General features: G+C 44.8%; 1 protein-coding gene across 1 annotated transcript in view; it reads left to right on the top strand.

Moving 5' to 3' along the window:
• The window catches only part of LOC121543735 (EF-hand calcium-binding domain-containing protein 6-like), a gene marked incomplete at its 5' end in the record, with an annotated part of 29,901 nt that extends 5,482 nt beyond the window's left edge, over positions 1 to 24,419 (top strand). The window contains 27 exon segments of the mRNA XM_045208299.1: positions 1,681 to 1,811; positions 1,935 to 2,007; positions 7,692 to 7,796; positions 7,874 to 8,010; positions 8,600 to 8,718; positions 8,908 to 9,044; positions 9,665 to 9,813; positions 10,236 to 10,337; positions 12,120 to 12,210; positions 12,907 to 13,208; positions 14,020 to 14,067; positions 14,321 to 14,567; positions 14,818 to 14,932; positions 17,709 to 17,821; positions 18,205 to 18,437; positions 18,540 to 18,603; positions 18,691 to 18,827; positions 18,952 to 19,101; positions 19,233 to 19,388; positions 19,865 to 20,075; positions 20,349 to 20,543; positions 21,132 to 21,368; positions 21,589 to 21,729; positions 21,732 to 21,792; positions 21,953 to 22,140; positions 24,011 to 24,160; positions 24,291 to 24,419. Coding sequence (XP_045064234.1) covers positions 1,681 to 1,811; positions 1,935 to 2,007; positions 7,692 to 7,796; positions 7,874 to 8,010; positions 8,600 to 8,718; positions 8,908 to 9,044; positions 9,665 to 9,813; positions 10,236 to 10,337; positions 12,120 to 12,210; positions 12,907 to 13,208; positions 14,020 to 14,067; positions 14,321 to 14,567; positions 14,818 to 14,932; positions 17,709 to 17,821; positions 18,205 to 18,437; positions 18,540 to 18,603; positions 18,691 to 18,827; positions 18,952 to 19,101; positions 19,233 to 19,388; positions 19,865 to 20,075; positions 20,349 to 20,543; positions 21,132 to 21,368; positions 21,589 to 21,729; positions 21,732 to 21,792; positions 21,953 to 22,140; positions 24,011 to 24,160; positions 24,291 to 24,419 — 3,921 coding nt within the window.
• Positions 24,420 to 25,407: the final 988 nt, after the last annotated feature.

Here is a 25,407-nt window from a genome sequence, read left to right as displayed (position 1 = left end):
AGAAATCAGTCAAGACCTCAGAAAAAATTGTAGACCTCCACAAGTCTGGTTCATCCTTGGGAGAAATGTCCAAAAACCTGAAGGTACCACGTTCATCTGTACAAACAATAGTACGCAAGTATAAACACCATGGGACCACGCAGCCGTCATACCGCTCAGGAAGGAGACGCATTCTGTCTCCTAGAGATGAACGTACTTTTGTGGAAAAGTGCAAATCAATCCCAGAACAACAGCAAAGGACCTTGTGAAGATGCTGGAGGAAATGGGTATAAAAGTATCTATATCCACAGTAAAACGAGTCCTATATCGACATAACCTGAAAGGCCGCTCAGCAAGGAAGAAGCCACTGCTCCAAAACCGCCATAAAAAAGCCAGACTACGGTTTGCAACTGCACATGGGGACAAAGATCGTACTTTTTGGAGAAATGTCCTCTGGTCTGATGAAACAAAAATAGAACTGTTTGGCCATAATGACCATCGTTATGTTTGGAGGAAAAAGGGGAAGGCTTGCAAGCCGAAGAACACCATCCCAACCGTGAAGCACGGGAGTGGCAGCATCATGCTGTGGGGGTGCTTTGCTGCAGGAGAGACTGGTGCACTTCACAAAATAGATGGCATCATGAGGAAGGACAATTATGTGGATATATTGAAGCAACATCTCAAGACATCAGTCAGGAAGTTAAAGCTTGGTCGCAAATGGGTCTTCCAAATGGACAATGACCCCAAGCATATTTCCAAAGTTGTGGCAAAATGGCTTAAGGACAACAAAGTCAAGGTATTGGAGTGGCCATGACAAAGCCCTGACCTCAATCCTATAGAAAATGTGTGGGCAGAACTTAAAAAGCGTGTGCGAGCAAGGAGGCCTACAAACCTGACTCAGTTACACCAGCTCTGTCAGGAGGAATGGGCCAAAATTCACCCAACTTATTGTGGGAAGCTTGTGGAAGGCTACCCGAAACGTTTGACCCAAGTTAAACAATTTAAAGGCAATGCTACCAAATACTAATTGAGTGTATGTAAACTTCTGACCCACTGGGAATGTGATGAAATAATTAAAAGCCTAAATAAATCATTCTCTCTACTATCATTCTGACATTTACCTTTCTTAAAATAAAGTGGTGATCCTAACTGACCTAAGACAGGGAATTTTTACTAGGATTAAATGTCAGGAATTGTGAAAATCTGAGTTTAAATGTATTTGGCTAAGGTGTATGTAAACTTCTGACTTCAACTGTATGTGTGTGTGTGTTGCTGTGTGGCTTACTTAAGAAAGATACTGTTCCACTGTTGGAGTCAGGATAAAAGTAGTGGGTTGATTCCCCAGGTGTGACCTGTTTTAAACATCTCCTATTCCCAGACCTCCCAGACCCAGAATTACAGCTCAACCCACCTGACGCTACACAGGCAGAACACTGCTCTTACTGTCTGACACCATGGAGACTTGATTACTCTTCACTTTGGTTGTTGTGGGCAGAAGTCTGGAGTTGCTCCTAAGTTTTAGAAAAAAATATATACTTTTTTCTTTCTGTTCATATTTAAATTCAGCATTAATATCATGATTATGATGAACGTGATAATGATCATGATCATCCTCCTTATCACCATCACCATCCTTGTCCATTCTCTACCAGTGATCCATATACACTGAGTAAACAGTCTGACTTTGTTGGTCTCTTGTAGGTGTCTAAGAGAGACAGTGTAACGGTGGACTACATGGACTTCCTGAGGAGGTACAGCAGGGTGACTGCAGCACAGAGACCCTACAGCTCTACACCCTCCTCTACAGCACAGAGACCAGACAGCAACACCAGGTGGGTACATCACCATTACACTGTAACCTGCATAGGTGAAAAGACTATCTGTGTTACATGATCCTATGGTTGGTTTGGTTCAGCAGGTTGACCCGCCCGCCCGCCCGTCCGTCTGTCTCTCAGGTGTGTCTCTGGATCAGACCAGAGAGGTATGACCCTGACTGAGATACAGCAACGCCTCAAACAGAAGATTTGGGTGACACACACACACACACACACACACACACACACACACACTAATGCACACCTTGTTGTTTCAACACAAGGCTGGAGAAGATAGACACCGTTCTATATAAAAGGGAGGTGACAAACATGACCAAATGACATGTGTATGTGGGCGGTGAAGTGATTCATCTGTGAAATTGAGATCTAGATGTTTTTGTGGGGCAGTCATGTCAATTTAATAATGTTGCTATGTATCCAGAAGAATTTACAGCACATGTAGGAGGCATACTACATTGAACAAAAATATAAACGCAACATGTAAAGTGTCGGTCCCATGTTTCATGGTAGTGAGCATTTATCCTTTGCCAAGATAATCCATCCACTTGACAGGTGTGGCATATCAAGAAGCTGATTAAACAGCAGGTGCACCTTGTGCTGGGGCCAATAAAAGGCCACTCTAAAATGTGCAGTTTTGTCACACAACACAATGCCACAGATGTCTCAAGTTTTGAGGGAGCATGCAATTGGCATGCTGACTGCAGGAATGTCCACCAGAGCTGTTGCCAGAAAATGTAATATTAATTTCTCTACCATAAGCCGCCTCCAACGTCGTTTTATAAATTTTGGCAGTACGTCCAACCGGCCTCACAACCGCAGACCATGTGTATGGCATCGTGTGGGCGAGCGGTTTGCTGATGTCAACGTTGTGAACAAAGTGCCCCATGATGACGGTGGGGTTATGGTATGGGCAGGCATAAGCTACGAACAACAAACACATTTTATCGATGGCAATTTGAATGCACAGAGATACCGTGACGAGATCCTGAGGCCAATTGTCGTGCCATTCATCCGCCGCCATCACCTCATGTTGCAGCATGATATTGCACAGCCCCATGTCGCAAGGATCTGTACACAATTCCTGGAAGCTGAAAATGTCCCAGTTCTTTCATGGCCTGCATACTCACCAAACATGTCACCCATTGAGCATGTTTGGGATGCTCTAGATCGACGTGTACGACAACGTGTTCCAGTTCCCGCTAATATCCAGCAACTTCACATAACCATTGAAGAGGTGTGGGACAACATTCCACAGGCCACAATCAACAGCCTGATCAACTATATGTGAAGGAGATGTGACGCACTGCATGAGGCAAATGGTGGTCACACCAGATACTGACTGGTTTTCTGATCCACACCCCTACCTTTTTTTAAAGGTATATGACCAGACGCATTCCCAGGCATGTGAAATCCATAGATTAGGGCCTAATTAATTTATTTCAATTGACAGATTTTCTTATATGAACTGTAACTCAGTAAAATATTTTTTTTCAGTGTATAATGAAACCATCTGTATTTGCATTTTGCAGTGCATATGTTCCAGATATTAACTAGGTTGTTTATTGTGATGTGAAATAGAGGATGGTACTAAATGGGATCAGTGGTTAAATGAAGCCCTCTGTGGTTGGGGCTGTCACAGTTCTGTTCTGTTGGGTTGTACAACAGGCTGCTGTGCAGTGGGTAATGTAGTAATGTATTCTATTCACACACATGCAGCACAGCCACACGGCCCAAAGGCACTGACCTACACATTCATTTACACATTTATCCCGCACACTCTTTCTGTCTCTCTCATGCCATTCTGTTGTCTTTCTATAACATTGATCTTCTGGCTTTATGACTCTCACTCCCTCTCCATCTGTCACACTTTCATTAAGTCTTCCTGATCATCTTTATATCCTGTCATCACTCCATCTCTCTACAGGTGTAGGATCCTAATTTGATCACTCTTTTGTTGCTGAGAATTGTCCTGCACTGCAGGAAATGCAAACTTGTAGTGTTTTATAATTTCCACTTTAAAATGTCATACTTGATTTGCCCTAATGAAAAATGTTTTAACCCCTACAAAAAAAATTAATTAATTATAATCCACATAATAATTCACATTTCCTGTTGCTGCATGATTATTTTCCTGCTGTATTAAACTGGCTCAAATTAAGATCCTACACCTGCATCTCTCTATCACCCCTCCATCTCCCACCTATACAACACAGTACACTCCAAAAAGGTTATTCGGCTGTCTCCATAGGAGAACCCTTTTTGGTTCCAGGTAGAACCATTTTGGGTTCCAAGTAGAACCCTCTGTGGAAAAGGTTCTACATTGAACCCAAAACAGTTCTACTTGGAATCAAAAGGGTTCTACCTGGAACCAAAAAGTGTTCTTCAAGGGACAGCCGAAGAACCCTTTTAGGCTCTAGAGAGCACCTTTTTTTCTAAGAGTGTACATCAAAGCTCAGGTCAGTCACACGTGTGTGTATGAGTGTGTGTGTGTATGAGTGTGTGTGTGTGTGCATGCATGTGCGTGCATGTATGAGTGTGTATATGACTGTGGGTGTGTGTGTGTGTGTGTCTCTGGTCACTCTCTGATGAGTCGTCTATGCAGAGTTTGGTGAGTCTCAGAGGAACAGCTGTGGCTGATAATGAGTGATGCACACACACATATGATGAAGTACCAGTCACAGCTGTTTACCCTGCACACGCGCCTCACTTATCAATATTCAATTAAGACCGCAGTCCCCCTCTTACCTCCCTCTTCTGATACCTCCCATCTCCACCTCCCTGGAGCAGTGCAGAGTCAGAACATTAGCTCACCTCTGGAGTAACCATCCAAGGACCTTTGAATGAGGAACACTCTCTGTCTTTCTGCTCTCGTCTCACTCTGTTTCTCTCGCTGTGTTTATCTCACTGTCTATCTGTGGGCTCTCTATGTCTTTCGCTGTTCCAGAACTTCTCATTCATTCCCTTCCTCTCATTCAATCAATAATGCTTCTGTAAGTCCAACTTTCCTCATGCTTAACTTCAAATGCATCTAAAATAGTTTTAGCTATGTCACCTTGAATAGAGGCGTATGCTTTGTCTCAGTTTCTCTACTTTCCCAAATCCCCCTCTATCCCCCTCCGTACCCCCACCTCTACTGACATGCTCTAACCAGAAGAATTACCCCCCTAACTGACAGACACAAGTAAAGGCAGCAGCACTCTTCTCTCTGATCTACTCTCTCTCTGTTCTTCTCTCCTCTTTTCCTCCCTCTCTCCCTCTCTCTGTGTCACTGTGATTTCTCCTCTTAACTTCTATTTGTGATCCATCTCCCTTAATTTTCCTCTCTCTCCCTCGCTCTCCTCTTTCATCCCTCTTCAGAGAGCCACCCGCGTCCCTCTGCTTGTCTCCTACCCATAATTCATAGTGACAGGAAAGGTTAGATTGCGCGTGGAGGAGTTCTGGTTGACAGAAAGAGGAGAGAGAACACTATTTAGGCCTGTCATTACACACTGTTTACAAGACGTGTTCAGAGTCAGACCTATACTCGCACTCACACATCACCACACAATTGACCCTACACAACGACACTGTAAATAATGACAAGTTACTGTGGCTTCACTGGCTTGTCAGTTGTTTGAGATAGACAAATATACATTTACATAAGTCATTTGTCAGACGCTCTTATCCAGAGCGACTTCCAGTAGTGAGTGAATACATGTTCATACTTTTTATGTATAAAATATAGACTATAACCAGAGGAGAGACAAAGTATGAAACAGGGAATTGAGAAAAAGAGTGAGAAAAGGAGAAGGAGAGCGAGAAACAGAGACAAGGAGAGAGAGAGAGCGACAGAGAGAGAAAGATCAAGAGTGAGAGATCGAGAGACAAACAGACAGAGAGAGATGATATGTAGCCAGGAGTCACAGTCAGTAACCCTCCCCTTTGAGTGACTAGATCTGCAACTGTGTTATCCATCTCATTCTAACCAGCTCACAAGGACACACACACACACACACACACGCACACACAAAGATATCCTGGTGGATTAACATATAACAGGCCGGTAAACAAAAACAACAGAGCTTTCATTAATTAACGAGCGCAGGGCCGGCCGGGCGGGCGGGTGGCGAGGGGCGCTAAGACACTCTCACTGTGGCACCATGCCAGGCCACCAGCCATGCCAACCTGAACACAGCTGCCTAATGGAGAACTGGCACTGGCTGGGACAGGGATGGGGGACAGGGATGGGAGACAGGGATGGGAGACAGGGATGGGAGACAGGGATGGGAGACAGGGATGGGAGACAAGGGAGAGAGGGAGGAAGGGATGGGAGAGAGGAAGAGGATGGGATGGAAGAGGGGGAAGGGATGGAGGGAGAGTTAGACAGAGGAGCGATATGGAGATAGAGGGATGGGAGAGAGAGGGCAAGAAATGGATGGAAGCAAGGGAGGGGAGAAAGAGAGAGAGAGGAAGGGAGACACAGAGAGACAGAGAAAAGCAGAGAGAGAGAAAGAAAAAAGTTAGCGAGAGCGAGCAAGCAAGCGAGAGAATAGAGAAGGAAGAAACAAAGATAGATAAAAGGAGAGAGGAGAGGGGGAGTAGCCGTAGCCCATGTGTGCAGATAGAGGAGGAGATAGAGAGATAGTGCTGGAGATTGGATGATGATATCCCTGTGTCTCTGCTCATTAATAGTGTAAGCTCTCCTCTCTCTTTCTCCTTTGTGATTTTAACACATTTCTAATTAGCACAGAATCCTCTTCGTTTGGGGGGAGGGATGGAGAGATGGAGGAATCATATTTATATCGGTCTTTAATAAATTCCCTTTCGTTTGATCTTTTTTTAAACACGACACAACGGTATAGCTAGCGTTTCCTTTCCCCTGACTCCAGCAGAAGAGAATGAAAGCTGGTCCTAATGCAAGGGGTAATTGGTATGCTTGTCGGAAAGCTTTCATAGTTGTCGAAGTTGTTAGATTCTACAAACAGTGGGAGATTTTTCAGAGAATCAAAACAACTCAAACGACTTTGGAATCGATTCTTGAATCAGTATTGTTCATTATGATGCACAAAATGAGGAGACACTAAAGGGTACTATATGACGCTATCATTTTAGGTCAGTTAAGGTGACTTGGGTGGTGTTCGTTAGGGAATCCAACAGAAAACGTTTTAAAACGTTTCGCAACGAAAACTGAATGTGTTTTCTATTGGACAAGTTCAGGTAGTACCTCCCTATTTCAGTCCATTTTCTTCAGTTTGGTGCCTAATGAATACCACCCTGAGGGTGTTCTATCAGCTTGTTTTCTGTCAGTCTAACCTTCTCCATTTGGAGGTACAGTATTATGTGCGACACACTGCCGTATAGACAATGTCAGTGTGATAGCCAAGTGGGGAGAGGGAGGTTCCCCTGCTTGTCTTTCAGGGAATGTTTGGCAGTGCTGCTAATCAGAGTGCAATTAGACAGAGAACTCTTTGGGCGACAGAAAACTCTGATTACCCAAGAGTCAACGGGGTATATTTAGTATCTATCTGTTCCTGTTCCTCCATGGTTGCCGTGGCACCCCGGAGCTACGAGCTGAAGTGTGGAGGAGAACGAGGAAAGCTGGAGGAAGGAGTGATCACACAGTGCCTCTAAAGGACACTCCCTATAACTAACCCAACACCATTTACTTTATGGCTTGTCAACCTATAGATCTACAGCATACTGTACTTATCACCTGCATAATTACCCACAAATGTTACCACTTACCGCCTGTAACCTACAACCACCTACAAACAGAAATGTACCCCCTCAACCCATCTAGAAGTACCCCAATCTCAAACCCACCTATCTGCCCTAACCCCTCATGAAACCATTTACCCAGAAATCGCACTCCAACTACCCTCTTTCTCTGTCTCTCAGAAGTCTGCAGTACTTGTGTTTACACCCTCCCCTCTCACCGCTCTGCATCAACAGATCAAGGCTTCAGAATCAGAGGCGTCAATACCACTGCTTGTGCAGATGAAAGTCAGAGAGCTGCAGACAGAGTTTAGGAGTTCACACACACACTTATGAGTTGTTTTTATGGTTTTGAAACTCTGCAGATTGGGAGCAACCTGAAGAATGTAATCCGGGCCTTTCGTCTGTTCGACTACAAGCGAGACGGACAGATCCAGCAACACGAGCTGCGCAGGATACTGGAGAACTACTGCTTCCCCTTAACACAGAGAGACTACCAGAGGTGGGAGAGAGGGTCCAATACATACAAGCATACACACACACACCCATCATGGATGACGGATCCAACTATTTCCAGTACTCCCTACGGTCAGAAGTAATCTTTTGGATAGGACATGATAACTAATGCTAACTTTGTGGTCAGTCCTTTGTCTTTTCATTGAGAGAGAGCTAATTGACTTTTAAAACTTTGGGCCCTGCAGTCAAATCCACTCCAGAAACATCACCCAACTTTTAGTGATGTGGCTCTAGAGGATTCTGTGTGACAGGTTCATTTAACATGGCTTTAATTGGTTTCAGTCCTCAGGACGCTCTCACTCACTTTGTCTCACCACAGGGGGACCATCTTCCTCTCTCTTTCTCTCTGTCCCACTCTCTCTCTCTCTCTCTCTCACACACACACACACACACACACTATCTCTCTCTCCGTCTTTTCCTCACCCTCTCTCTCTCTCTCGCTCTGTTTATTTTCAGCACATATCTCACGGAGCGTTGCCCCTCTATCTCTCATTTCCTATTCTGATCTTCGGTTTACTTACCCAATAAAACGGACTATGATTTGATCCCTTAACCCAGTCTCCTCTCCACTGCAGACTGTGGACCCACTACTGCCCTAACAACATGGCAACCATGTCCTACAAAGTGTTCCTGGAGAAGCTGGGCCTGGACTCTAACAAGTACAGGAAGTTTGTCCCGGAACCTCCAAAGCTAGGTAACGTAGGAGTCTTATTGTATGATAGGAGGGCATAATAACTAAAATGACTACAATCAGTTCATAAGGCACTCAAATAGCTGTTTAGAGACACACAGACAAATTTACACAAAGAGTTTCAACCATTAAGCTACAGCTGAACACGTCAATCTGTCTTGGACATGACTGATGACATTGTGTGTTTTATAGCGTTGGGCTGGCAAGGAATTAGTCCTACAGACAAGACAAAACAGAGGAACAGAGCAGTGTCCCAAAATGCAACAGGAGATACACAGGAGATCCAAGGCCTGACTCAAGACGAGCTGCAGACGCTCTTCCTGAAAAAGGTAGAATAGTCCATTTTGATGGCACCATGATAATGTATTGTGGCCAACTCAGTGGAATTGCCCAACAAACAGAGATTATCCACTAGCTAAACATTTGGCCAACTGCAAAAAATACTTTATCAAGGTCACTGTTGAAAAGTGAAAGCATCACACAGTATAATTGGGAGGATACCATCTATCCAGATTGTTTTAAGCTAAGACAGTGTGTGCGTTTGTGTGCGTGTGCGTGCATGCATGTGTTTGTGTACTCCTGCTTGTGTATGTGTGCGTAGTTGTGTGTGTGTGTCTTATTCATTCTGTTTGTATGTCACCATCTGGCCCTGTTCTGTGTGTTATCCTCTTAGATGAGACAGAGAGGGGAAATTGGCTCTAAGTGGCGCGCTAGTATGCGTCGCGACAGAGGGAACACTTCTCATTAAAATGTTTGCCCAGAAAAATCTGCTCCTGAGTTAGTGTGTTAATCATGACTAATTTGTGGGAAGGCAGCAGCAGTGTAGTACTGCACATCATTTGGGGGTGATCCCCATGGCAACCACAGCGTTGAGTCACTTCCTGTCATTAGTGTTGTGTGTCTACTCCCCAACGTAAAGTGTGTGTGTGTGTGTGTGTGTCTCTGTTAGTTGTGTGTGAGCTGTACCCTAGTATGGCGAGCACTGCAGGCGTTTGATGTCACCCACTCTGGACTGGTGTCACAGGAAGACCTGAGGGCCATCCTCAGCAGCTTCCTGTTTCCCATGAGCCTCAGCACCTTCCAGAGCCTGACCTGCCGGTATGAAAGTGAACATAGTGACATGGTTAACCTAATTACTATGCTCTCTTTCTGTTACCAATTCCCTGCTGGTGACTCTTATCAGCACCTCACAACACTTTCAAATGTTATCTTGGTTAACCCAGAACTAAAATCGTGCATTATTTGGTCAGATGCTCGATTGTGTTTACGTAGTCTGTCCACGAGAGATTATTTCAAATTCACACTCCACTCCCCATCCCCCAGGAGCGGTGCCTGAGAGTCTAGAGCTTCCCCTTCCGTTTGACCAATCCTTCACTGCTTTCTGACATTTCTGTATCCAGAGTCTCAATGTTAACAAGATGAATGTGTGTTTTGCATTTGTTGTGTGTTTGTTTGTGTGGTGTGTGTGTGTGTGTGTGTGTGTGTGTGTGTGTGTGTGTGTGTGTGTGTGTATGCTGTAGTTTTGGGGTGAGAGCAACAGGGCCTGTGCTATGGAAACAGTTCCTGGGTCAGTTTCAGGGTCCAGTCACAGAGGAGGACCACACCTCTCCTCAAACAGACAGGTCAGTTAACTCTAACTACCGCTCCCTGATCTGAATGATATACAAGGAACATATTCCATACTACATTACTACAGTGGGGAAAAAAAGTATTTAGTCAGCCACCAACTGTGCAAGTTCTCCCACTTAAAAAGATGAGAGAGGCCTGTAATTTTCATCATAGGTACACGTCAACTATGACAGACAAATTGTGAATTTTTTTTCCAGAAAATCACATTGTAGGATTTTTTATGAATTTATTTGCAAATTATGGTGGAAAATAAGTATTTGGTCACCTACAAACAAGCAAGATTTCTGGCTCTCACAGACTTGTAACTTCTTCTTTAAGAGGCTCCTCTGTCCTCCACTCGTTACCTGTATTAATGGCACCTGTTTGAACTTGTTATCAGTATAAAAGACACCTGTCCACAACCTCAAACAGTCACACTCCAAACTCCACTATGGCCAAGACCAAAGAGCTGTCAAAGGACACCAGAAACAAAATTGTAGACCTGCACCAGGCTGGGAAGACTGAATCTGCAATAGGTAAGCAGCTTGGTTTGAAGAAATCAACTGTGGGAGCAATTATTAGGAAATGGAAGACATACAAGACCACTGATAATGGGGCTCCACGCAAGATCTCACCCCGTGGGGTCAAAATGATCACAAGAACGGTGAGCAAAAATCCCAGAACCACACAGGGGGACCTAGTGAATGACCTGCAGAGAGCTGGGACCAAAGTAACAAAGCCTACCATCAGTAACACACTACGCCGCCAGGGACTCAAATCCTGCAGTGGCAGACGTGTCCCCCTGCTTAAGCCAGTACATGTCCAGGCCCGTCTGAAGTTTGCTAGAGTGCATTTGGATGATCCAGAAGAGGATTGGGAGAATGTCATATGGTCAGATGAAACCAAAATATAACTTTTTGGTAAAAACTCAACTCGTCGTGTTTGGAGGACAAAGTTGCATCCAAAGAACACCATACCTACTGTGAAGCATGGGGGTGGAAACATCATGCTTTGGGGCTGTTTTTCTGCAAAGGGACCAGGATGACTGATCCGTGTAAAGGAAAGAATGAATGGGGCCATGTATCGTGAGATTTTGAGTGAAAACCTCCTTCCATCAGCAAGGGCATTGAAGATGAAACGTGGCTGGGTCTTTCAGCATGACAATGATCCCAAACACACCGCCCGGAAAACGAAGGAGTGGCTTTGTAAGAAGCATTTCAAGGTCCTGGAGTGGCCTAGCCAGTCTCCAGATCTCAACCCCATAGAAAATCTTTGGAGGTTGTTGAAAGTCCGTGTTGCCCAGCGACAGCCCCAAAACATCACTGCTCTAGAGGAGATCTGCATGGATGAATGGGCCAAAATACAAGCAACAGTGTGTGAAAACCTTGTGAAGACTTACAGAAAACGTTTGACCTGTGTCATTGCCAACAAAGGGTATATAACAAAGTATTGAGAAACTTTTGTTATTGACCAAATACTTATTTTCCACCATAATTTGCAAATAAATGCATAAAAAATCCTACAATGTGATTTTCTGGATTTTTTTTTCTCATTTTGTCTGTCATAGTTGACGTGTAACTATGATGAAAATTACAGGCCTCTCTCATCTTTTTAAGTGGGAGAACTTGCACAATTGGTGGCTGACTAAATACTTTTTTTCCCCACTGTATATGCTATTACTATCCTCTCTACTTCATAAACTCTCATTCTGGACTTCCAATACACCTTTCACTCACTATCGACCGTCCTCTCTCTCCATCTTTCACCAATCTCTCTCTCCTCCTCTTCTCTCCTAGGGTTCCTGAGCTACCTGATGCAGAGGAGGGCCATCGGAGTCTGACGGCGTTCTACCCTATACTGAAGAGAGCCTTCAAACAGTTGGACAGGGTAAGAGACAAGTCCTCACTAAGGAGTGGATCAAGGACAGGAGATAAAACTATAAGAACTAGCACAGTGTAAAATATTTTGATAAACATCAGCAGATTACAGATAGGCAGACCATTAGATGCAGCTATTGATGTCCAAAAACTCAGTTACATATGGACACTAGTTACACACTCAGTCAGTAACCATATGTTCACTTGACAACCATGTCCAACATCAACATCGGTATGCCTTAAGTTCTATCTCAAGATTTTCAAACCAGTCCACATCAGCCATATGAAACTTGGTAGTTACACAATACTTTAGTGGAAGGTATATATCTTAGATTAATTCACAGCGATGTTTGATGTAACTATCATGGTTTCCAAGTTTGAGCGTGTCTGAAGCCTATCCCAGATATGAAATCAAAACATATATGCTAGAAACTCCTCCTTTTATGGCACAAAATAAATAAAAAAATCCCTCCATCAACTGTTTTAATAATCAATTCTGTGGGTACTAGATCAAACACGGCGTCCACACACCGCCTGCCAATAATTATATTTTCCAGACAAGCAACTAATGTTATCTAACTATTTTACACAAAAACACTTCACTATTCAAAACTGGGGCTTCAAGCTCAAATGTAAAGGCAACTACTACACCATTATCCTAGAATAGGAAGAGAGCTCAAAGAGGGTGTGTCATGTCTCTCTACAGGGTAAGATAGGGAGGATCACCAGGGCAGACCTTCGTCAGGCTTTGGAGGTCCCCCAGTATAACCTGAGGGGTCCCCAGGGCTCCTGGTCCAGCTGCAGGGAACCCCACACCCCCAGGCCCCGTCTGAGCCCAGACCAGGTCAGAGAGCTCTTGATCCTGCTGATTCAGAGCACACTGGGCTCATCACCCAGCCCAGCCTGGAGCTACTCAACCCCAGGAGGGTGCACTCTGCCCCGGGAAGGGAGACACTACACACCCCTACTGGAGGATGTAAGGAGGGGGTCATGGAGGAGGCGGCTCAGGTACAGGAAGTTCAGTGTGTGTGTGTTGATGTGTTGGCATATGTTCATGTGTGTGTCTGTTGACTAAGGAGGAGAAGAGGGAGTTGAATGAGACTCAGTCTCCACAGTGGATTGAAAAGGCACTCACGAAAGCAGACACATGGACTACCGTGAATAAACTACAAAACACAACATAGCACAGATTTTTTTTTAAATATATTGAGTAATGAAACATAGACATATACAGTTCCTCTCTGTTGTGTTGTGTGTATTGAGGTGTGTATTGTGTGGTGTGTATTGATGTGCATATTGTGGTGTGTATTGTGGTGTATATTGTGTGTGTGTGTGTGTGTGTGTGTGTGTGTGTGTGTGTGTGTCTGCAGGTGAAGGGCTTGCTGTGTGATAAGCTGAGTGATCAGATAGCTCCCATGTTGGGGGCTTTAGGAGACTGTGACCCTCGACAGACAGGATCTGTTCGCCATGAAGACCTGAGAAGGATCATACAATGTTACGGCCTGCCCCTCTCACACACACACTTCAACAAGTGAGAAACCAATCCCTCTTGTGGACACACTTCAACAAGACTTAATGTCCTCCAAAAATGATGAAAACATAAAAACTACTGAATACAATTTGAACTGGTGTATAGACGCTATAGTAAAAAAAAAAAAAAAATGAAATTCCATACATTTTGAAGGATACAAATTAAAATGTGTTACAAAAATCTATACATCATTCTTAAAATTTTTAACACAATTCATTACCTTCTTATTCTTCCAGAGCATAGCCGGCTTAGAGGTGATATGTTGTGTTTGTGTCCTGTGTACTGTAGGCTGTGTGAGGCCGGTTTAGACCCAGACCCAGGGTCATGCAGGGTCAGGTATAGACAGGTCCCCAGGGCCCTGGGCCTGCCTACAGGAGAGACACAGACAGGCACTATTCACTACCACCACAAGGGCTCTGACAGATACGGAGAACAGAGGCAGAGAGAGATAGAAGGGAGAAAGTGAGAGAGAAAGAGGGAGAGAAAGAGGGAGAGAAAGGTGTTCAGACAGAGACAGGGGGTCCATAATAACAAAGGGTCAAGTTAAGTAATAGAGGCGTTAGAGAGGAAGGAAGTGTATTTTGTTCTAATGCAACATGTACTACATTTCTGTCACCAACAGACTGAACTCCCAATCCCAGAATGCCTTGGTGAACAACAGGCCAGTGCGTTCCCTCAGCGCCACTGTGGGGGGTCCAAGGGTTCGCACAGTGGAGAACATCATGTTCAGGAAGCTCAAAGAGAGGCTGGACCACAGACACGTTACCCTTGATGACCATATCCGGGCAACGGTCAGAAGCTCAGGTGGAATGCTGTCGTTGAGAGATCTAAAGAAGGTCAGAAGGTCGAGACAGTCGTGTATACTTGACCTCTACTTGACCCCTGCTGTACTTGAGCTCTGCTTGGAACTAAATAATAAGTAGAAAACTTTCAAGCTCTCAGGGCCTTGACATGAGTGGTCTTTTATGTGAGCCACAGTTTATTTTTATGACAATAATAAGTATCTTATCTGACACCTTTGTATAGGACATGCACCTTATCCTAATGTAGTCCCAACCTATGTCCTTGTCATCCCAACATTCCCAGATACTGGATGACAGCAGGATTACCTTGGATGAGAAGCAACTCCGCAAGCTCAACGTATCGCTTGGTTTCAAAGATGGAAAAACGTCTTGTTCGGCTTTCCTGGCTAAGTATGATGGTACGAGCCGAGTTTGACTCTTAACTTGCCATGGTCAAGAGACTCAGACTGATCTCTAAATTAGTGTCCTAGGAAGGAGAGTTAAAGAGAGGGTGATTGCTACTTGAAAACCCCTCAAAAATTCTCATCCCCAACCCAACCCTCCCCAACCAGCACCCCACCTACGGGGATCAAAGGCTATCCTGTAAAATGATGTCTCTGTTACCACATGAGTCATTGGAGAGCTCATTGGGATTATAGATAGAGTTTTAGAGAAACTCTCCATCTCTCATTAGTACAGAGGAGAGGAGGGAGAAGCAGAATCCCTCTTATTGCTGACTGTTTGGGGTAATTATGAGCTTTGGAAGGAGAATGGAAGCAGCAGGGCACCACTCTAATTTGTATCTTCGATTATTTTTTATTTTTTTTACATTAAACAGAATCAGGACTTAATCTTAGCCATGTTTGCAAAGTGCATAATTTACACCCATGCGTCAGTTTAAGTAACATAATTTAAAAAAATCGCAATCAGAATCCGTAAATTGAAGCTAAAGATATCAGGTTTTTTGCATGGGCTGTGTCTCAATCCACCACCTCAGCCTATGTCAGCCTTCCGCATCTGCGGTTGAAGGTGGCCAAGCTACAGCAGACCATGAGACATCCCGAAAATCGGTCTTCTCACGAAAGCGTCTGTAGCATACAAACGGTTTGGCCTACAAACTATTATAACAACTTTATGGAAAGGGGCGACTCTCACGAACACGACGGTGTTCTCCGTTTTGACTCGTCTGAAGGTAACCCATACAAACGAATGGAAGTATGGAGGTAGTTTGGTGCCATCAAAAATAAGGGGTTAAATATGTGTCCAAGAATGTCCTGACCTTTCTTATATCTCCTAGATATAGGACAGACACTTCAAAACCTTGTTCCTTATGATTTATTCTTTGACTGTCTTTTTTTGCCATTTATGTGTTATTCAATGCGTTTCTATGGGCTATAGTAGTAAAGGCCAAATTCCATATTTTATCAAAAAATTTTGTAATATATTTTTTATACCTAAAGGGGTCCTAAAATTCCAAATCAAATAGCTAAATGATCCATGGTATGACCATCTTAAAACAATTCCATATGTTAGCTTTCTCCTTTGCCAATATAATCCATCCACCTGACAGGTGTGGCATATCAAGAAGCTGATTAAACAGCATGGTCATTACACAGGTAAACCTTGTGCTGGGGACAATAAAAGGCCACTTTCAATGTGCAGTTTTGTCACACAGCAATCTCAAGTTTTGAGGGAGGGTGCATTTGGCATGTTGACTGCAGGAATGTCCACCAGAGCTGTTGCCAGAGATTTGAATGTTAATTTCTCTACCATAAGCCAATGTCATTTTAGAGAATTTGGCAGTATGTCCAAATGGCCTCACAACCGCAGACCACTTGTAACCACGCCAGCCCAGAACCTCCACATCCGGCTTCTTCACCTGCGGGATCGTCTGAGACCAGCCACTCAGACAGCTGATGAAACTATGGGTTTTCACAACCAAATAATTTCTGCACAAGCTGTCAGAAACCATCTCAGGGAAGCTCATCTGCATGCTTGTCATCCTCACCAGGGTCTTGACCTGACTGCAGTTCGGCGTCGTAACCTGATTCAGTGGGAAAATGCTCACCTTCGATGGCCACTGGCCTGCTGGAGAAGTGTACTCTTCATGGATGAATCCCTGTTTCAACTGTACCGGGCAGGTGGCGTCGTGTGGGCAAGTGGTTTGCTGATGTCAACATTGTGAACAGAGTGCCCCATGGTGGCGGCGGGGTTATGGTATGGGTAAGCATAAGCCACGGACAACGAACACAATTGCATTTTATCGATGGCAATTTGAATGCACAGAGATACCGTGACGAGAACATGAGGCCCATTGTCGTGCCATTCATCCGTTGCCATCACCTGATGTTTCAGCATGATAATGCATGGCCCCATGTCGAAAGGATCTGTACAACAATTCCTGGAAGCTGAAAATGTCCCAGTTCTTCCATGGCCTGCATACTCACCAGACATTTCACCCATTGAGCATGTTTGGGATGCTCTGGATTGACGTGTACGACAGCATGTTCCAGTTCCCACCAATATTCAGCAACTTTGCACAGCCATTGAAGAGGAGTGGGACAGCATTCCACATGCCACAATCAACAGCCTGATCAACTCTATGCGAAGGAGATGTGTCGCGCTGCATGAAGCAAATGGTGGTCACACCAGATACTGACGCCCCTACCTTTTTTTTAAAGGTGTCTGTGAAATCCATAGATTAGGGCCTAATGAATTTATTTCAATTGACTGATTTCCTTATATTGAACTGTAACTCAGTAAAATCTTTGAAATTGTTGCATGTTGCGCTTATATTTTTATTCAGTGTAGTTTCTCAGCAAAGAGCAATTTCTCAAGCAAAAATTATGACTGTCTGGGAGTGGTCTGCTATGGTGAGGGGAAAACTGAAAACTAGCTGTTATTGGCAGAGAGGTTTGGAACTCTCTTTCTTATTGGCCTTAACTAGTTTACCGCCTGGTGATGTCACCAGGCAGGCCAAAACTCCATCCCACCAAAACAGGCCCTTACACTAAACAGCTTTTACACTAAAGGTCAATATTATAATTTTCACAATTTTACAGTATTATTCCAACTTCATAGCGTGTAAATATATATAAATCACAGGCAAATCACATTTTTGACTGCACGGGGCCTTTAAAATCCAACCCTTTCATCCAATCAAATCACAGTTTAATCTCTTGTGCTATTTAATAGAGCGGGACCAGGCCTCCGGGGGTAACCATGGTAACCTGCGGACTAAGCCACGCCTCCTGACAGCGGAGGACTGCCTCAGTGTGATCAAAGACAGGATCGAGAACATCCACGGGGTGAGAGAGAGGAACCGTCCACGCCCACTCCACACTCCATTACCTCTGGGATCAATTGTTTTGATCAATATACACATTCTATACTGTATACACAAACACCTAGTGCTGACAGGATAAGACGACGAGGGGTTGGACTACTAACCCTCTCAGATTATTTTCCTTTCTATGTTATATCTACAACGCTATGTAAAGTCAGTTGAAAAATAATGCATAATACAATGCCAAAGCCCAAATCCAAGCCAAGCGCTAAAACGACAAGAAAACGCATAGCAAGATAATACATGTTCCATACATATTCACAACTAATCAACCAATCAATATACACAACTAATCGCTATACACAACCAATCACCATGTCATCATCATCCTCTCTGTCCAATCAGGACATCCTGTCAGTGTTCCGTGTGATGGATAAGAACAGTGACAGCGTGGTGGACAGACATGACTTCAGAGAGCTGTATGACAGTCTGGGCCTGGTCACCAAGGAGAGGGAGTACCAGCGGCTGCTGCAGCTTCTGGGGCTGCAGCCTGGAGCCAACCTCAACTACCCAGAGTTCTTCACCCTCGTCCAATCCAGCGGCAAGACCCGCGGGCAGAAGTTCAAGCCAGCCAATGGGTGAGTAGGGTCTTGTGGAAGTGTGTGTGTGAGGTTAAACTGGATTTGTATGTAAATGTAGCTGAGATATTTCTGTGTGTGTTGTTGATGCTGTTCAAACAGGCCAGACCAACTCCATGACCACCTGGTGTCCAACGCACGCCACAGATGGACCGCTTTGTCAAAGGTCAGTTTGGTTTAACTCATACCTCTACCCTGAAGTCTCAAAGAGGATAATGTGTATGTTAACATGTGAGAGGAACCCCATTATAAGTTATCTTACCTCCTCCAGGTTATTTGTCGCTTTGATGATGATGGTCAGGGTCTGGTCTTTAAGAAGGACCTCAGGAGTCTCCTCTATACCTATGACCTCCCCATCAGTCCTGATGAGTTTGAGGAACTGTGGGCCAGGTAAGAGATATTAGATGGCAGTAGAACACCACAACCCAATCCTAACTTGAGATCTGTTTTGTGTAAATCATTCAGCAATATCAATGCGGAGCCGTGATTTGTCCTAACACTGTTCCACTGGCAGGTATGATGGAGAGGGGCGTGGCTACCTCACCTGTGCTGTATTCCTAGAGAAGCTGGGCGTGGATCCACAGGAGGTGGGACATGCAAGGAAGGATGCAGACACCACCCCCACAGATGGTCTCCCTGCAGGGGCTACACTACAGGACGTTGAGTGAGTGGAGAGTGATTAACTAAATTAATTAGTGCAATTACTAATTCAATTCAATAGAATACGCTTCTAAAGTTAAGCATCCATCTGATCAATAATAACTCTTTGCGTGTGTTGTATATTTGATCATCCAGGCGCGTGGTGCAGGGTAACTGTGAGGGGTTGAGCAGTGCTCTGACCCGCTTGGATAAGAAGAGAGAGGGTCTAGTCACGGTGGAGGACCTACAGAGTCTCCTCCAGAGATACAACTGTCCCCTACACAGACACCAGCTCACCCACCTCCTACACACGTAAATAACTTACTCATTATAAAGACTTCTCCATTCCTTCATATAGCTAACACACCTTAATAATGATCAAACTATTGGGTTATAATAAATCTATCTTCGTCGTCGTCCTGGAAAAACCTTGTATCTCATTTTTTGCCAATGTTATTTAAAAAAAATGAAATAGACAAATTGAAAGTAGTCAATACTCATCATGTTCTGTGAACGTTTCATGACTCTAGGACTAATAAAAGGAATGCCTTGTGATCTAGATCTGAAAAGAACCCCTTTTTCATTTCCTGAAAAGTTTAGTTTTTTTCCAGGAAGCAGGCGCATTTACTGATGTTGAGTACTGTTGAACTGATGTTGAACTGATGTTGAACGGATGTTGAGTACTGTTGAACTGATGTTGAGTACTGTTGAACTGATGTTGAACTGATGTTGAACTGATGTTAGTAACTGCTGAATACTTAGACACTTCTGTCTCCTCTATATTTTAGACTCAAGGTTCCAATGGACAGTGAGAACAGAAAGTTGTCATACGTGGACTTCCTGAAGGCGTTTGACCACGAGACAGGGAAGGGTTGTGAGCACCCCCCTAGGCCCTGTGGATCCCCTGACCCAGCAGAGAGTCTGGAGTGGCTCAGTCCTGAGAGAGCTGCTGGTAGGATACGGGAACTGGTCACTGCATCGATGGATATGCTCCACAAGGTTAGGCCTCTCCCGACACTCTATCCCTCTTCTTCCCTGGCTCTCATTGTGAAGGCCTCTTACACTGTAAAACACCAACATCATATACAGTTAACGTCAATTTGTTTTAGCTACTTACAGTAATAAACTATTTAAATTGTAACAAATGAACTGTGCTTTTTAATATGCATTAAGACTGAGGGAGGTCCTTTCTAGTTGCATAAGCTCAGACATGCTCTCATCTGGTCAGCCACACCTACTCTTACTCACCTGTCTCTCCGTCTGGTCTCTCAGGCCTTCTCTGCCTTCGACAGGAGTGGGAACGGGACGGTCACCCCTCTGGAGTTCCGGCGGGTGCTGGACCATTTCTGTGCCCGCCTCTCGGATACCCAGTTCAGATTCCTTCTCGACAGACTGAAGCTAAACTGGGAGAACCACACAGTGTACTGGAGAGACTTCCTCAACCAGTTCAACCTATGCAACCTGGAGGTGTGTGTGTGTGTGTGTTTGGGTCTGTGTGTGTGTGTATGTGGGGGGTGGGGGGCTATACAAATGCATTATGCATCTGTTTTTATTTGTGCGTGTGTGTGCATCTGTGTGAATGTGTGTGTGCAGACCCCTGAGGATTGGTCGGACAGAGTGGGTAAGGCAGGTTTCCCTGCCCAGCCCCAGCCTCTGCCAATCAGTGAGGAAGTTGTCTCCGCCTGCCTGTACACCATCACCAAGGAGAAAAACTAGGCACAATTCAATTCTACTCTATCAATGGATTGTCATGCAGAAACAACCGGAATAGGCATACGTGCATGTGTGTAAATGAGCTTCACAGAAATTAAATGTCATTTTTTGGTGCATTTGCCAGCCAAGTTCTCCTTAGTTTTTAATTATTGCAATCAAAAACAAATCTGTATGTGTTGATAATGATTGACTACTTATTGAGAATGTTAGTAATCCGTGAAGTTCATTAAGCTTGTGTGTAAATATGAGTGTGTATGTGTGAATATCAGTTTGAAAATGTGGGATATGATGTGTGTGTCTCTTTGTGTGTGTACTAAACGTGTAATGCCTCTCTCTCCTCAGTTTGAGAGGGTGTGGGAGAAGCTGCCAGTCAATGTGTTGGGGGATCTGGAGTACAGGAACTTCCTGAAGCATGTAAGTGGAGCTGGAGGGATAAGGGACAAGACCACAGACCCAGAGGACATCAGTCCCATGAAATCCGCATCACCACCATCCCCTGGGCCCATAGATATGATGTCATCATCCCCACCAGCTCTACAGAGGCCAAAGACTACAGGCAGCAACCTCCAACGCTCAGAAGTACAGGATCTCTCTATACATGATGCTTATCAGTCAACTCCATCTTTGTAGCTTTATAGAAGTTAGGGTTAGTTCTGTAAGCTCCTGGGAGAGACCAGAAGTGATATCCAAACCTAACTAGGATGGCATCCAAATCATAATACACATACCTTCTCTCTTCTAATCTAAGACTGAAAGTAACACACATTATCTATCCCCCTGACCTTGTCCCCTCCCCCAGTCGGAGGTGGGTGTGTCCAGCAGGGCCAGGCGTCCATCCACGGCGGGGAGAGAGAGGGAGAGCCCCCTGGTGGACTGTGAGAAGGTGGAGAGCAGGCTGAAGGGGGAGGTGCAGCGCTGCTGGAGGGACATCCAGAGGAGGTGAGGAGGTGCAGGAAGGAGGACAGAGACAGCGACGGAGAGATCAGCACACACTGCTTCCTGGGTAAACAACCAATCACAGAGTGACATATGTACAGCACAGTGCCTGATTCGCTATTCCCAGTCAATCATTATTTTATGTAACTTAAATTCACAATCCACCTCAAAATGATTTGATTGATAAAAATCACTTACATACCTGGCTGTGTGTGTGTGTGTCACAGACATCCTCCAAGGCCTCAACGTCAGTGTGACCCAGAAGGAGCTTGATTGGCTGGCCGTAAAGTTCGACATGAGGGACAGTGGGCGCGTGCCATATCCTGACTTCCTACGTCACTTCCTCCTCAACTTCGAACCGCCAGCGGTCAGACAGCCCTTTGAGCGGCCCAAACTACCTCTCCCTACTACACAAGTACTGTACACCCCTGTTTAACTACCTCTCCCCACTACTCCGGTCCTGTACACCCCTGTTTAACTACCTCTCCCCACTACTCCGGTCCTGTACACCCCTGTTTAACTACCTCTCCCCACTACTCCGGTCCTGTACACCCCTGTTTAACTACCTCTCCCCACTACACCGGTACTGTACACCCCTGTTTAACTACCTCTCCCCATTACACCGGTACTGTACACCCCTGTTTAACTACCTCTCCCCACTACTCCGGTCCTGTACACCCCTGTTTAACTACCTCTCCCCACTACACCGGTACTGTACACCCCTGTTTAACTACCTCTCCCCACTACTCCGGTCCTGTACACCCCTGTTTAACTACCTCTCCCCACTACACCGGTACTGTACACCCCTGTTTAACTACCTCTCCCCACTACTCCGGTCCTGTACACCCCTGTTTAACTACCTCTCCCCACTACACCGGTACTGTACACCCCTGTTTAACTACCTCTCCCCACTACTCCGGTCCTGTACACCCCTGTTTAACTACCTCTCCCCACTACTCCGGTCCTGTACACCCCTGTTTAACTACCTCTCCCCACTACTCCGGTCCTGTACACCCCTGTTTAACTACCTCTCCCCACTGCTCCGGTACTGTACACCCCTGTTTAACTACCTCTCCCCACTACTCCGGTATTGTACACCCCTGTTTAACTTACTGTCAATATGGGACAGAGTGCAGTAAGAACATAAATGTTTTTACTGCAGAAACTGTGGTAAATTAGTATTTGGGGAGAGAGAGAAAACAGATATTTTATCTTCCTCTTTTCTCATACTACTCTTTTTTCCTCTCCCTCGCTCTCTCTCTGGTCCATTGTTGGCTCATTAACAGTCACTTTTAATGGGAAGGGGGTCTGGGGAGTGGGTATGTAAAGTAAAACGATGGGGCGGTGCTGGTGGGTTGCCAGATTGTGTATACTCAGCGGGGACCTCTCCCACCCTCGGGCTCTCTGCTGTCTCCTCCTTGACAACCATATTCGTCAAGTTTGGTGATTTGTGTGCTTTTGGCACAGTGAGGTATGTTAATAAAAGCTTAGAAAAATGACACACGGGTGGCCAGGTTGGAGAATATCCCCACACTGGGCTTCTAAACATTAGCATTAAGCAGGGCCCCAAGCCTCACCAGAGTGAGTGAGAGCTTGTCTGGCAACCTGCGAGCTGCAAACCATCCAAACCCCTTCTCGTATTGGCTTTGGTTCACAATTATAACCCTCATTATCTACTAACCAAACCAACCATCTGTGTGACTCACACTAAATGATTCTGCTGCTGCTCTGTTGTCCACCACATACTTTAGTCTGAGACTGCCATCATTGAAGTCGTTTGTGGTGACGAGCGCCGTTGTACAAAACAAAGTCATCAGCGATTGGATCGTCTCTAACCAATCAGAGTATCAAAGCCAATGACGGATTTTCAAACGGCCGCTGTACCCATGTGTGTTCCGGCTCTGACCCAACCCATCGGTTTCTGGACCAATCAGACAGCCCCGAATGTGTTCGCATTCGGTGAAGGGTCGGGGAGGTACTCAGATCTAGATTCATTGCGCAGAGGAAACTAACGTCTGTGGGCGTAGCGTTTGGCCGGAGCAAGGAGTCTGGGTAACCAGGCAACCAGAGACCCCCTGTGTGCTTAATGCTGGAACGGTCTTTCAAAACAAGTTCATAGAACATATGACCGCTACTTTACTGAGTTAAACTCATAATTTAATGTGTACAAAATAGCAACATGATTGGAATGATTACATCCATGCAATGGTCTTTAGGTGTTTGTTAACTCTGCTCTGTCTTCTCCGGTCCTGATGCGGTCTGGTTGTGGTTCCCTTGCGGTCCAGATGAGTGGGGGTGTTCTCAGTAGACAGTGTGTAGAAGCCATGCTGAGGCTCTATGACCCGGTCCAGCAGTTCTGGCGCTCCATGAGGCAAAACTTTGTTACCTTCGACCACAACCGCAGTGGCAAAATCTCCATCAAGGAATTCAGAAAGGTACAGTCCAACAATCTACTGTTTGACCATTATTTAAAAAGCTGTTGACTAATAACAACACGTCACACACGTGACATAATCACACACACACACACACACAGCAGCTAATCCTGATAGTTTATTTCTACAGGAGCTAAGGTAGTTCAGAGGGAACCTTTCCGAGGAGGAATTCTTCCACCTCACCTCTTTCTTTGACAAGAACACTATGGGGAAGATCTCCTACAATGACTTCCTACGGGGCTTCCTACCCGGCCTCTAACCTCTGACCTCTAACTATGGCCCTACTGTAGGCTCCTGTGAAGGTTTAGCTAGTTATCACTGATAAAAATCAGTCCATATTGATCGCTATAATTTTACTGCACCACTGAGTGAAGGAGGGATACACAGAATTATTACAAAATCATATCATATATATAAAAAATATCTAAAAGTTAAGTATTATAAAAAATATATATCTTCCCCTGGCATACCTACAGCGTTTTCTCCCACTAGCATACCGATGTATCTCTCTGCTGTATGACTTTATGATACTGATTGCTTTCCAAACCAAACAAAGTGCTTTTGGATGATGTACAGATTCTGCTACACGCAGGGGACTGTCTTTGTTCCCATCTGACGGGAAACTAAATGGATGACAAGGAGAAGGAGAATGTGTTTGTCATTCATGAGATAGACGGCATCACCGTTGCAAGACAGAACCCAGAGAGAGAGAGAGAAATCATTATCTAAATAATCTACAGAATGATGGAGCGAGAGAGAGCGAGAAATGGAAGGGGGCGATTGAGATGGAGTGCGAGACCATGGAAAGATAGAGAGAGAGGGAGGGAGGGATAGAAGGAGGGAAAATAAAGAGAGAGAGAGAGGAGATGGGAGTCTATATGAAAGGTACTGTATTAATAGGGTAAAGCAAAAAGCCATCCGCAAATACATTACCCCATTTCCTCCGGGATTACTAATGTAATTATTTGAACGAGGGTTCTCATTAGAATGTGCAGAGGTGTGGAAGAACCAAGCTATCAAATGAGAGATGAGGAACCCAGGTTTAGACACTGGAAATTAACTCTGGTCCCGGCTCACATAATTGATATGAGACACAGATACGTTTGATTGGTGCAAAAGAGCCAAGCTGAGATCTTTTTTTGTATCACCACACCTTTTTTTTTTTAAGACACAGAACAAAAGAAAAGAAAGAAGGAAAACTTACACAAAGAAAGAGTGTGGGGAAGAAAAGGAGGGATGATCCATTG

The sequence above is a fragment of the Coregonus clupeaformis genome, chromosome 28, assembly GCF_020615455.1.
Source record: "Coregonus clupeaformis isolate EN_2021a chromosome 28, ASM2061545v1, whole genome shotgun sequence".
In the NCBI taxonomy this organism is placed as follows: domain Eukaryota; kingdom Metazoa; phylum Chordata; class Actinopteri; order Salmoniformes; family Salmonidae; genus Coregonus; species Coregonus clupeaformis.
Note: the sequence above shows the minus strand (reverse complement) of the source record. Positions and strands in the feature narration are given on the sequence as shown.